Genomic DNA, 14,456 nt, shown 5'->3' with positions numbered 1-14,456 from the left:
AAAAAAAAAACGAGATAGAAATTGGCATTGCTTGTTATTTCAAAATTGATAACAATCTCTTTCATTTCCTGACTGAGATGTATTGGAGAGTAGAGCGGGGCTGATAATAAAATAAAGACAATCAACATCAAATTTTAATGCGTCCAATCATTTTTAGTTGAAAAAAAAAAAAAAAATGGGAAGTGGGTACGACTCCTTGATGCGGGCTGATTCACGGCCGCGCCCTTGGAAATAAGACGGAAATTGAAAAAAATAAAATAAAAATAAAAGGGTGTGACTAGAAGTTCATCAACGTGACTGTTAAAATTAAAATTTAAATTTTTTTTTTCTTTTATTTCTTAAATCTTGTGCAAAGTGAACGGGATACGTACCGGTTTGATATTCTAGTGCAGTACTGCCTTTGCCGTCTTATTGTTGTTGTTGCAACAAACGAAATAGGGAAGTGACGTTACCGTGAACGGCGGGAGTCAAAGAAAATACGCAACGGATCTCCAGGTCAGGTGACGTCACTTCCAAATAAAGAAAGAAAAAAAAACAGAAGGGGGGGGGGGATTGATTCACATTGAAATGATAAAGAAAAAAGCGTATAGCGATGATGAACAAAACGAACTTTGAAAAGAATAACATTTCCGGGAATGACTTGTGCAATGGCCAGGTCATTCTTAGGGTGGGAATATCCTTATGCGTGTGCGCAACACGTAGACGTGCAAAGGAAGACCGAGTCCCAACACATTGCGCTTCCTCCTCTCCATCTTTCCTCTGCTATTCGCTTCTTCCGGACAGGCTGACGTGATCAGACACTCCTGAGAATGCTGATGACGAACTTGCAAGGGCTTCCCAACGGTTTTTGATGGCCATCGTGTGCCCCGTTAAGTTTACCTTGATTTACTCAATCGTGATGTTGCCCACCTTCATCTCTTTCCAACAAATGAAAAGGAAGAAAAAAACTTGTCATCTTTTACACGTAGGCCTTTTTCCTTGAAATACCCACACCGTATCATCTGATGGCGCTATAGAAGTTCAAAGAAATTGGAACCGGACTTGCCCGGCAGGACTTTCTCCGTTTGATTTGAAAGCAAAAAAAAAAAAAAAAAAAATCAACGGCGCCAATCGAACTTGTGGCAACTGGAATTTTATTATTATTTTTTTTTTTAATGTGGAATTGAACAGAAAATTCGGAAATGGGTAGTAGGTGACGAAGAAGAAGGGCGGTGACCTTTCTCTCAGTTGTACCCACTGAGACACATTGGAAGGATGGAATGAGTGCGACCCAGCGGCTTATCCTTAGTCGATTTTTTTGGCAATTTGTTTTGATTCCAAAAACGATTCCCATATCCCTCGTGGGAGATTCATAAAAAGAAAAAAAAAGAAAAAAGTAAGGCAAGGTGTACACACACACACGTACTTCTGCCTAGTTCCAGAAACCCTTTCAACTCGCTGTGTAAATTGGAGTGTGCCCTGTCGTCCTCTCGCTAGATTTAACGGTAAAACGTATATACATAGTCATATCAAAAGTACTATAAGGCCGTTCATGTGCTACTAAGGCTTCAAAAAGAAATTTTAAAAAAAGATACAGCAGAGTTCAACCGAATTTGTGCAGTTCTTGTTTGCCCGTGATTGCAGTCCGAATAATTACACGTATTATTCGCTCCATTTTTTTTTGTTTGTTTTGTTTTGTATATTCGCGTTTCAATCTAAAACGAATATCCGCTTCCGTCTTTTTTTTTTTTTTTTCATTCCGGTAAAAAAAAAAAAAAATCGAAGAATGAGAAAAAATATAAATAATATCATTGCAGCCATAGAAAAGCTTTGTGTGCATTTATTCAAAGACGTTAGCGGTATAATCGTGAAGTGGTGGGTTTGAGTGTCTGCCAGCCGACTTTTTTGAATTGGCGAGCGGATGACAACAAACACAATAAAAACAGTTCACCGTACCGCACAGAAACAACCGACGTCTATAGCGGGAATCGGGAAAGAAAAGAGAAAAAAAAAAAAAAAAAGCCACAGAAAAAAAAAAAAAGAAAACCACTCGGACCTAACGAAAAAGGGCTGATCCGAGTTCGTTAATGATGGCCCACGCAATAGAAGAAGAAGAAAGAAAAAAAAAAAAAAACCGTGAAAGAAACACGTTACCAAAAATACATGAATCTGAGAGCTATATAGGTCGACTTCCGCCCGACCGCAGTCGACGTTTCGTCATTCAGTAATTCCATCCTTTTCTTTTTTTTTTATTTTACACACAGAGAGAGAGAACCGTACGCATGACCTTTGTCCGGTGAATGCCGTCCACTCTGTTTTGTGGCTGATGGCCGAGCGCTGGACCGTTATGTGTAGACCAAACACGGTCAACTTTACAATAGTTAATTGCTTTTCTCCATCTTTTTATATAGTTATATTTTTTACGTTTCATCTGTTTGGCTGTTTTTTTTAATTTTTTTATTTTAAGATTCTCCAATAACTGTAAATGAATTATTCATAAGAATCGTAAAGAAAGTTTTCCTACTGAAGAAGAAGCCAAACCGACAGACTGTATGGCCTTTTTCTTTTTTTTTTTTAATTCTGAAAGTAGAAACAAACTTGCGAGTGGTAATAATGACACGGTTCGAAAAAGCGCATGTCAAAAGAAAAGGACCGCCATGCAAATAAGGCAGAGCTAAGGAATCTTATGTCGAAAGGGAATTTCCCAAATTATACGACGGTCAAGAGGCTCTGTTTCTTTTTTTTTTTTTTTTTTTTTTTTTTTAAGAATAATCAAACTGCTACTTTGAACGACACTGCCCCCCCATCGGCTTCATTCTCTTCCGCCATCGAATTCAAGGTTAGAAAGCATCAGGATGAAAGCAAAATGGAAATTGCTTTCGCGCCTCGATAACACCGTCCACGGAGGGCCTCACCCCTGACGGACTCACACAAGAGATGATGTAGACAACTGAAATAAAAAGGAAAGGCTTTTCTTTTCTTTTTTTCAACATGATAAACCCCCCAAGTACTTAACCTTTCCCCTTAGCATTTTATCCCCCCTAAAAAAAATGTTTCAAAAAAGGTAAAAAAAAAAAAAAAAAAAAAAATGCAGACGATGAGATTTGAAGCGGAGACCTTACAGGGGAGGAGTAGGCAGGGAGGGGGTTGAACCCATAAACAAGTAGGAATGTTTTTCAGGTAGGTACACAACCCGAAAGGTATGTATACAGACACACAAAATACATATATATATCCCTCTTCATCGCCCACCGAAATAATGCACACATACTAGAGAGTGAGAGAGAGAGAGAGACTCTCTACTTCAACCAACGATGGGGAATGGAAAGGGGGGACATTATCGATGGTGGAGGAACCATTAGAAAAGAGTAGGGAAACGAGGGGGTGGAAGAGAAATGAAAGTATTACAGACAGCAACGTATAGAGGATCTGTCGCGTGCATTTTCTTTTTTCTTATCTTTTCCTACCTCCCCCATCTCCTTGCAACTTTCAGTGAGGGAAAACCTTCATTTCCATAAATATCATCAGCGTCTTGAAAAAAAAAAAAAAAAAGAAAATGAAAACGGACTGGACTTGGTCGGATCATTGGAATGGCCCTTCTTCCCCTAAAACTTTCTCATTTTTTTTTCCTACCCCCCCTACTCTTCCTACCCCCACGTTTTCACTTTGTAGTTTTACATTGAAGTAGAATAGCGACATCAAGGCCAAAACGCAGGTTGGGAAATTCTATTTTCAAAGTTCAGCGCGTTCGGAATCGAATAAAACGAAGCGTTTGCCTCAATCCCTAATTTTTATAAAAATATCTAATAGACTTAATTCATTTAGTTCAACCGGTACTCGATGAGCAATAACATTTTTCGGACATTGTGTACTTGTATTTTCGGTCGTAGTCCTTACTAAAAAAAAAAAAGGCACCAAGAAAAACAAGCGAAACTCGATGAATCAAACCAGAAATGACGAGGACAATAGAGAAAGCAAAAAACAAGAGAATAACAACGTAGCCGGGCGCGGGGCGAAGGCTATTCATTTGCGCAGCCCAGCTACAGCAATTTGCATCCATCTGCTATGATAATAATCGAGTCGGTTGTTTTCTTCTTCTTCTTTGAATGTGCGCATTTTTTTTATTATTTTTTTTTTTGCCCATGTTCGGCTTCTGATCACAGAGCAATTTTTTTTTCTGTACACACTCGGCCATTCTCTTTTACAGTGTTTTTGGCCATGCCAATTTACCAGGAGAAGAAGAAGCCATGATTACTTTCTAGAAAGATAATCTCCCCTTAATATTATTTGAACCTGTAAAACAAAAGGAGCGAAGAAGAGAGGGATGTGTGTGTTTGGCCCTGATCGACACAATAACAGGAGAGACGGCCAGGGCACAGTGGCGAAATAAAGGTACAGTACATTCAACCAAAGATTAGCGGTAAATGTACAATGGCCGTGTGGGTATCTCCGTCAGTCATCACCAAAGGGGAAAATGATACTCTACTCGATGAGTGTGCACTCGAGGGATATCGTGTTTGCAACCCTCTAGCAAACCAGGTCAGTGGTTTCTCATTTATAACGGTTATCGGCCTGGACGAGAGTCAAACACACACACACACACACACACACAGAAAGTTTTGGTTTCTGATTTCATGGAACTGTTATATGTAATATTGGACTACCTATCCGGTTCCATATACCGTTTCAATCAATTTTGTCTGATGGGTTTATTACATTTTTTGTTTTTTTTTGTTTTTTTGCGTTGGTTTAACGTTAAGCATTTTTTAAAAATTCAATTATCATACGGTGTATAAAAAACATGCGGACGAAAACACTTTCTCTATGTGAATGTTGTTGTGTTATTGTTTTCCTCTATTTTCGCTCTTTATGTTCGTCATCAATGGGAAGATTGCGCGTTGAGATTGTTTTCTACCTGTCAGCTTGGCATTGTAACGAATACAAAACCGAGAACAATAACGCCAGGTGTGAGTGTATCGCATTCACCAGTGACGGACTTCATGTTGGGCACGGATGTGTATAGGCAAGACAAATAACCGCATGGAACAAAAAATAAAACACTCTACGTATTTTTTTATACTGTAGGCAATAACTTACCGTATACACGGAACTTGACCACCGGTGTGACGGTGTCGGCACGGACATCGGCCCGTGCTGTTCGCACATAACGGCACTGGATTTATTATTGAGATGTTACTACTTGTTGAGTTCCTTGTCAACTTTGATGGTACGGTTGTGCCATTGACGGTTTGACGAGCGTTACCTGGACAACGGTGGTTCGACTCACTACGTCCTCTACTTATTTCTAATCGAAAACTGCCGAGCACATTGTAATAAGCACAGGCAAAACTGATGGCGAATTTGATCATCTTGTCTGTATAACTTTGTATCGTATAAGGAATTTCGAACTTAAATGGAAGGCAATAGATTTATGTCGTTTTATTATGTAAGATAGTTCCCTTTATACTTTTGAGAGTACAGAATTAGGAAAGACAAACGATGTAAACGTCGTAGCAATCCCGATCGGTAACACCATAGTTACGGGCCGTGGAGCGCCGTCTTCCGTGCAAAGGTATCACATTATACTTTGCCAACTCCATTGACGATCTTTTCCTGTCACGCAAGTGCCCATTTCACACTGATTCACATTGCCTCGAAGCAAAAGCAAACAAACGACCCACAAGCCACAGATAAAAAAAAAAAAAAAAAAGAAAAAGAACAACCGGGAAAGCCAAAAGGCAAAAGAGACGACACCGAGTGCCCCAAAAATGGGACCAGGATGAAACATTTCTTTTGTACCCGAGTCGCTCTTTGTGTTACGCAACGCTAGTTAGACATTATTTTCTCGCCCTTATTTGTAATAGACGCCTTCGTGGTACACGTCACAAGGAAAAAATTTCCAACAATAACGTTGGGTAACTAACGTAATCCCTCACCGAATTCGAGAACAACGACGAGTGTGTTTCGCAAATGATGATGAATGCGCCATGAGCAGTAATTGATTTGAATTCATTCACTATACTTTCATTGCTAGAACTCAAGTCAAGGACCGTTACGGGATTATGCATTTTCGCTCTACTCAATGTTATAATAAATTGTATCATTCTGCAAGATTGAAATGCGCCTGTCATTTTTTTTTGTGGGCTGGATAAATTGTGCGCACGTCGTAGTCCTATTAGGCAATCAGGTTTCTTTACGAGATTTCATTTTTCGGACAACCACCCGACGATGTTCTTGATCAATCGCCACATGAAATGAGCGGTCGCGTGACGTGAAAAAAATAGTCATTGAAATGGGATGTGTAATGAGACACTTGTGTGCCGAGGGCAGCACCTTGTGGTGTTCAGTGGTCGTGATTTAATAAACGAAATGTAAAATGGCGTTTTACTTTCAGCTTTTATAGTGAGGGTTCGAAACTTACATTCACGTTTCAAAAGTGTAATAATGAAGCAAGTAAAAATGAGCTAATTTTAACTGGTTAAATTTTTTTCTGTCTCAGTATGATTCAAAACGCAGACCAGATGTCCTTATTAAAAATAAACCTAGGCGGATTACCTGAAGCAGGTAGTACCGACATGTCAATCACTGGACATTCGGCCCACGTCACGGGTAATGAAGGGATCAACCACGCGGAATCTTATTGCGACGCGTGGTATCCACCTAGGTCGTGGCCGGTATTCCCTGGCCACCCCAACCTAGAGTGTGAATGGCATCCCTTTTATACGGAAGTATTCAGCTCAAAAACGGCTGCTGCTAGAAATGCAGATATTCATCGATTTTCTTGCTTTCATAATTATCTGAAACCATATATCAAAAAAATAAATAATGAAATGTATGCTTCGCATAAATTTTGTCAATATGAAATAACTCTTTTTCTCATTAATTTGAAATAATGCATTTAATTCGTGTATTATATGACGCAATAGTGTATTGTTTTAGGTGCACGGTTGAAAGTGGGCGGGGCTTATTTCAATAGAAGTGTAAGGTACGGCCTGGCTTTGTGCTATAGAGCATGTGCAACGTTGCCAGTTAGATTTAAGTAAACATTTCTTGTTGTATGCAAACTCGGTACTGCTTTTTGAATGGCGGCTTATGGAAAGTTAACGAGTCTCGTGGGTTTACTTATTAGTTATTACTTGGCTGCATTTCTTTCGTTTTCCTACACATTCTTCATACTCTCAGATAGCTTAGTTATTACGTTATTATATTATATTTATTTCAACTCGGAAGTCGTTTTTTTTTTTTTTTGTATAAATTTTTGTAATCATCATGATCATCATGATGACTTTTTAAAGGGAAAAAAATTTGTTATTACTTGCCATAGGGGAATTGCATCGTTGTATTAACACAGCAGTGTCTGTGCTCCGATTAACCTGTGACAGATGGCTAAGCTGCAAATTCCGCCATATGCCGTAACGCCAAATATGCACAGCAGCGATAAAAAAAAAACATTTTGTGTTTAAAAAAAGGCAAAAATTCGTGAATGTTTATGACCCTCTCGATTTGTATGCAAATTGAAGAAAAAGCCATCACGAGAATGTGTTCGAGTATGCAATGCACGCCTGCGTAGCTTTACTGAGGGCAATGCATTCTGAGCAAATTTACTTCCTGGACTTCAATCGCACAAAGCAGTTCTAACAAAAAAACTCCTGTACACGCTTGAACAGGACTTTACCGAGCTTGAAGCTTCAAGCTCAAATAGGTAACGCAAGGAACATCGAAACCGATCGAATCAACAGTACAGCATTTCGAAGAAGGGTCTCAGTCTGTTTCTCATATTGTGTAACGGTATTTACCTTGCGACACACGCACCGCCTTCAACTGAGTCGATAGTCTGTCGGTATCAGAAGGTTAGAACTCTTTCGTTTGCCAACGTGCTCAAGGCGAACTAGTTCACGAAATAAAATGACAGTGAAGCGATTCGAGCGGTCCATTTCAAGAACGGAGTAGAATAAATAATAAGATAAATAGACTAAAATAACTGAAGAACTCCAATTAGGGTAATCTACGGCTAGACTGCGGAGACATAAGAGTATATATGACTACATTGAATTGAAGTTCGATTTCGATTTCGTTCCTAGCAAATAAGTGGGAAGTTTGATTTGCAGGGGGACTGTACTAACTTGATATTCGAGAAATTGGGTGGGAACAACTTGATTGTTTGTCTCAATGAGAATGTGGTTTGGCAGGATAAAAAACAAAAAAAGAAACCATAAAAAAACAAAAAAAAAAAGGAAGAAAAAAGAAGGAGATGCAAATTTGTTTTGTTATTACATTTCCAGTCGGAATTTTTGTAGTACGGCAGTGGCGTAATATTGGGTAGTTAAGGGGTGAAAAAAAAAATAAGACTAGATTCATCAGGTTTCGATTGTTTTCGATATTCTTATTCGAAAAGCAAATACTCAACCGTATAATTTCGTGTGCGTCCAAAAATTAGCAAGAACTAGGGCAAGGCAAAATTAGATGTTTTATTCATTTTAAAAAATGAAGGCAAACGGTTCTATATTTAAGTATGTGGCTCTTTTTAGAAACTGCCATGAAGAAGTATAAAGCTAACGATTGAAAACGAAATTGTAGAGTTGAGTCCCAACCAACGTGTTGGGAAGTGTACACACTGCCAAACATGTTTCAACGTTACTTCCAAAAATACGATAATACATCTCTTAAATTCAAATGAGAATTGATACTCCTCCAGCAGTGGGCGGAATTTTCTAATGATTTGAAACTTGCCGCTAGATGGCGTTAGTAGTATATATACGGTAAAGAAATAAATGGTGTTATCTAAAGTGGATCTGGTGCTGAAAAAGTGGAGAAATTTGGCGTTCCATGTAGTGAAAGTTTTTCAAATACATCTATGCGATCCCTCATCAGGTAAAGATCGAGGTGGCACATGGGCGTAGTTTGCGAAGACAAAAGCATACACGCATCGTTGGGTAACACACGAACTTATTCATCTTATGTATTTGAAAAGATTCACTTGTCACGTAAACACAGTATATCCTCATAGGACTTTTTCGGCACACAGCCCTCACGTTACAATAAATGGTGGTTCATCACAAATTAGAGCAAATATTTATACCAAACATGCGAACATGAATTTACGAACATGTTTGGAGCGGCAAATGCAGACGCACAAACAGCCGAGCATGCAGCTGCTATTCCTGCACACCCAAACCAACCGACAGGTCCTAAACCAGCAGTATATACACAAGCACAAGCCGCCGCCTCAAAGCACGTTTTCATGCAAGCTGCACCAGCTAAAGGGCCACAATCACCAGGGCATGGTTATGTGGCCATCACTCCGAGAAGTAAAATGATAGAAATGTTGAATCTTGCACTCGGCTCCGGCATTATCCTTTAGCTAGCAATCGGTGACACAGTTATAGGGCAACATAGTTTGATTGAATTATTTAGTTTTTTGGAGCGATTTGGATTTTAACTTGATGAAACATATTGTTACGGTTAACTTGAACACAAGCACACAATACGCCAGGGATCTTTTCGTTGTTTGTAACGGAGATTGACGTATTCTAGGCCTCCGGATAGACTCAATAATTACACTTCGGTCTGAGATTAATCACACACAGATCCAAGGTGTAACACGTCAGGCCACCGGGCCCCTACACTTACTAAAAGAAGGAAAGGTTACTAAGAAAAACTCTCCAACTTTTCGCATAGACACTGCCAACATAGACGGAACACGGGTCGTCCCTACACTATAGACAAACGGACCAAAACAATATCCACTCTCTCTCGATCGCTCTTTTTCTTCTGCCTCTCAAAACTCTATGTCCTAACTTTTTATCACCTCTCCAATACCAACGCAAAACCCACGATCCACTGATGCAAGATCGACGACGATCTTGCATCATTCTCGAGATCCATTTTCATTTCCGGATGTTCAACTATAGATAGACTACTCCCATGAGTTTAGGGAGACACTGAAATGACTTTTATTTCTATCTTTAACTTTTTATTTCTTGGTCATAAGACTAACGTTTCTTAATTTTGTTACAATATTTACCGTGATCCAAAGCTCCTACAAGGTTGCACTCAGTACAGCAGGGCTACACACTGTGGTGAAATGAAAAGGCGGTTTTATTCTAGTTGCTGAGAAATTGAACATCGAACATAAATTTTAAGTCGAACTTTAACCAGCTTTAGAAGAATTAGAGATGAACGACAATACAACGCTGGAAAGGGAGAAGAACACTATAAACAACTGTTGAAAATATCGTATTGCAGTCAATAACATTTTTTGAAATATGGTCTTCAATGGTCTCCAATAATGTTCAAAGTAATTAACATTACCTAGTTGAAAGAATATTCATTTCAATTGCAAATTAACCTTAGTTTATCACAGTTTTTTGCGCACTAGTCACGATTGGTACACGCAGACCTTTATGTAGTCTATTTGCCTTGGGATGATAAGTATCTTTCCCAGATAATTTTTTATCAGTCTTTTCAGAGTCATAGAAACCTGGTTGCTGCACGCTGTGACTCTGGTCTTTTGCTGCACTTGTTTATTACCATACCGTATCCGTATCAGCCTACCCCAGTTCGTTTTCATAGTAATTCACGAAGCGGCAACGCTGGTTTGAACCATTTGTCGCTGCTGTAACCAAGCAGACGACCCTGATGATGAAATTATATGTTGAGCAACTTCTGTAAGCGAATTTGAGTCAGTTTTTTAATGATTTCGGTTAAAAGTTAGTAATAAACTCATAAAAGTTGGAATGCTCATTCTGAGTGCATCCCGATTCGTTCGAGGCGTTCAAGTACCAGTAATCGTTTTAGATGAGTTATTTTGAAATGTAAAAATAAAACTTAAAATATTTTAATAGGCCACATCCAATGGATTTCCTTTTATTCATCATGCAGTTGGACAAAATCTACGAGTTAAACTCTCCTACAACACTGTTGCTCATAGGGCAGCCTTCTCCTTCAGTGAAAATAAGAATGTCTTCTCTGTATCTCAGTATGCCAAGTCTGAGTTCTTGACTGTGCAATGTCGTAGCCTACGAACAACCAGTTTTCATTTTGATAACGACCCACTCAAACCTTCTTCAAAAGTTGAAGAATCAGTTCTGGCCTTCAAAGAAGATCTGAAAAAAGAGCAAAAGAAATCGGCTGCCATACAACCATCTGTAACACCTGTTGTTGCGAAACCATCTCTAGGAAAAAGGATTATGGATGAGCTCAAACACTATTATCATGGTTTTCGTCTGTTATTTATAGATATCAAGATTTCATGGAATCTTCTTTGGCGTGTGCTGAAAGGGGAAATGTTGACCAGGAGAGAGAAAAAACAACTGGTTAAGACTTCGGCCGATGTCTTTCGTCTTGTGCCATTCTCTGTCTTCATCATCATTCCCTTCATGGAATTTACTCTTCCCATCTTTCTGAAGCTGTTCCCCAACATGCTACCGTCTACGTTCCAAACAGCCAATGAAAAAGAAGCTAAAATGAAAACTGAATTAAAGGTTAAACTAGAAATGGCAAAATTTTTACAACAAACACTGGATGAAATGGCTTTGAAACGCGCCGTTGGTAGTGGCCATCAGAGTTATACGGCAAAAGAGTTTGCAGAATTCTGTTCCAAATTACGCAGCTCAGGCCAACAGGCTTCCAACGAAGAAATTCTTCGTTTCTCAAAACTATTCGAAGACGAGATAACCCTGGATTCGCTGACACGGCCGCAATTAAGAGCATTGTGTCGGGTACTTGAGCTTAGTACAATTGGTCCGAACAGCTTACTCCGTTTTCAGCTAAGAATGAGACTTCGAAGCCTGGCCGCCGACGACAAGGTGATTCAGAAAGAAGGAGTCGATTCTCTGACTGTCAGCGAACTGCAATCAGCCTGTCGAGCACGCGGCATGAGAGCACTCGGTGTTAGCGAAATTCGCCTCAAATCCCAATTACTTCAGTGGCTTGATTTGAGTCTAAATGAAAAAGTTCCTCCCTCACTGCTGCTCCTTTCCCGCGCACTCTACCTACCCGACAGTGACGTTACTTCTGATCAACTCAAGGTAACCATCGCCTCGCTGCCGGAATCAGTAGTTGCTCAGACCCGTGACGCCATCAGTCAACGTCGTGGTAAGATCGACAACGAAGCACGTATTTTGGCCTTGAAGTTGGAAGAGGCGATGATTGAGGAAGAACGTCAAGAATCCGCTCAAAAAGTGGTTCCAGCCGCTGCTGCCCTGACACCGCCTTCTGCTTCTGAAATGCTGGCAGATTTGGCCCCCGCCCTTCAAGGTGATTAGTGATGTAGTATTGATGTTTCCGTCAACAAACTGTGCTAAAAATATAAATAATATTATAATCTTCCCTTTTTCTTCGGTTTAGATAAAGCCAAGGTGTTGACACCAGCGTCAGCCGCCAGCGATCAATTGACTTCAGCTGATGTCGCTGCTTTGGAAAATGCCCTGGAAAGTATTGGTGTTCAGAGGAAGCGTCTTTTGATTGAGAAGGAAGAATTGACAGAGCTCAAAGAAGAAATGGCTGAATACCAAGAGGACATTGAAGAGTTGAAAGATTTCTTGGAAGTGTCGGCTAGCCAACAGCCTCCAGAAAGAAAGCGATTGGTTTTACGTGAATCAAAGGCAGCCCGACGTTTGTTCCGTTCGGTCAATCGCATGATTCAGAAACTTGACGGCACCGTGGATCGCCTAGAAGGAAGAACAGTACGCAAGACGGATGAAGGTGAAGAAAACATGGTTGAAACTGAGGAAGAAAATGTCTCCATAGAAGAATTAATTGCATCAATTCGGCGACTCCAATCTGTTGAAAATTCCGCCAAACTCCAGCAAATCGTCCAGCTTCTTGCTCAGATTGATCAGGATCGTGACGGAGTCGTCAAAGTTGATGATCTCATGAAGGTATGCACAGCTGCGTTATGTGTATTAATAACCCTCATATTGGTTGATGTCTCTTTTTGTCAAAGGTGATTGAACTGTTGAGTGATGAGAAGATTCAGATGAGCCCCAAACAAATGACAGAAATCCTCAATCTGGTCAACAAAGAAGAAATTCTGGAGATGGAAGAAAAAGTCGAAAAGGCTCTGGGCCATGCTAAGATAGCCGCAGCTCATGCTGCAGCTGCCGCGGTCAACGTCGCTCTTCGGGCAAACCCAACACAAACAATATCTGCCGAAAAACTTCCTATGGAAGAAGACTTGAAAAACAGTGAAAAGAAGGAAGAAGAAAATAAAGGCACGAAGAATGAGTAAAAGAGTTGGCACGATAGCAACGTTTTTCCAAATCTTGTACAGGTCCAAACTTGATGGATTAGTTAATCCCATTCAGTTGTCACTAGACGATTTTAAGTGCCGACCAGGTGTAACTAAAAAAGCGCATTCTTTCATCAACAGTTTAAAAATTTCTGGTTATGTATGTTTTTTTTTCCCTTTGTTTTTTTTTTTTTTTTTTGTTTTTTTGTTTTCTTTTTAAAAATTAATAGTAGATCATTTTACGTCAACAAATTGATGTTGACATATTATTCCTCGCTTCGAACAGACAGTTGGGGCAATAAGTAAAAAAAATTTTACGCCGGTGAGATAGAATAGAAATTCGGACGTTTGGGACTGGACTTCTATTTAATCTATTATCTACAGATGACCATACAGGCGTTCGAAAAAGATCATGTGCTGCCCCAAATGTTGTCAACATAATTATGCTTGTCCAACTTAAGATGGGAAAGTTTTGAATGGGAATGAGCAATTTTAGCGCTTTCAACCGCTGTCGGCACTTGCGTTTTTTTTTAGTGGCATCTAGCAGGAAACAATAACAAATGTCAGTTGAAGGGACTGATCAAAAAATTTGACTTTTGCGAACTTCCTTTCCTTTTCCTCGTCTCTTTCATTAGCTCTTCGGTATAATTAATAATAAAGTGACGGGAGGAAAAAAAAAATCTTTTGAAAGTTAGCCGTGCAACATTAAGTCGTGACTGGCTGGCGTCATACATTTTAGCTTAATTTCAATTGTTTATTTGATTGGCATGGTTATGTCAGTGTCAGGGAGATGCCACATAGTTTTCTTTTTTTGTAAATTTTTCATTACCACGAACTGATTTATGTAAAAAAAAAAAAGTAAAAAAAATATAAAAAAAATTGTCGCTTAGTACAGGATCGCTATCACAGGCATCTTGTTGCGACATTTGTCCCTATTTCCTGTTCCTTCTGTTTGTTCTTGTTATGCCGCGTGCAATTCTTCACGAGTTGCGGCGTGCTAAAGAAAAAAAAAATTCATTTTTCCATCTAAATTGTTGTCTCGTGATTTAATGGTTTCATCCGTTCCAGTTGTGTTGAATAATCTGGAACGCCACCGTTAGTGAGCATAAAAACCATGTAGAAAATAAAACGAATAGACATGGAATATGAAGTCTGGAGGGATAATGAATAAAATCCCCCCAAAAAATGTTTCCCTCACCTTAATGCTGCTTTGCTGATCTCCCAGTTCAATTGGCTTGTGCTGAAA

General features: G+C 39.5%; 1 protein-coding gene across 1 annotated transcript in view; it reads left to right on the top strand.

Annotated features, from left to right (window-relative positions):
- Positions 1 to 14,241, top strand: part of LOC130700332 (mitochondrial proton/calcium exchanger protein-like) — a 37,348-nt gene extending 23,107 nt beyond the window's left edge. Inside the window, exons 2-5 of the mRNA XM_059496535.1 lie at positions 10,663 to 10,757; positions 10,824 to 12,237; positions 12,328 to 12,860; positions 12,926 to 14,241. Coding sequence (XP_059352518.1) covers positions 10,716 to 10,757; positions 10,824 to 12,237; positions 12,328 to 12,860; positions 12,926 to 13,210 — 2,274 coding nt within the window. The 5' untranslated portion in view covers positions 10,663 to 10,715 and the 3' untranslated portion in view covers positions 13,211 to 14,241. The remainder of the gene's footprint in view (positions 1 to 10,662; positions 10,758 to 10,823; positions 12,238 to 12,327; positions 12,861 to 12,925) is intronic.
- The last annotated feature ends 215 nt before the right edge of the window (positions 14,242 to 14,456 follow it).

This window comes from Daphnia carinata, chromosome 8 (genome assembly GCF_022539665.2).
Source record: "Daphnia carinata strain CSIRO-1 chromosome 8, CSIRO_AGI_Dcar_HiC_V3, whole genome shotgun sequence".
Lineage (NCBI taxonomy): Eukaryota > Metazoa > Arthropoda > Branchiopoda > Diplostraca > Daphniidae > Daphnia > Daphnia carinata.
Note: the sequence above shows the minus strand (reverse complement) of the source record. Positions and strands in the feature narration are given on the sequence as shown.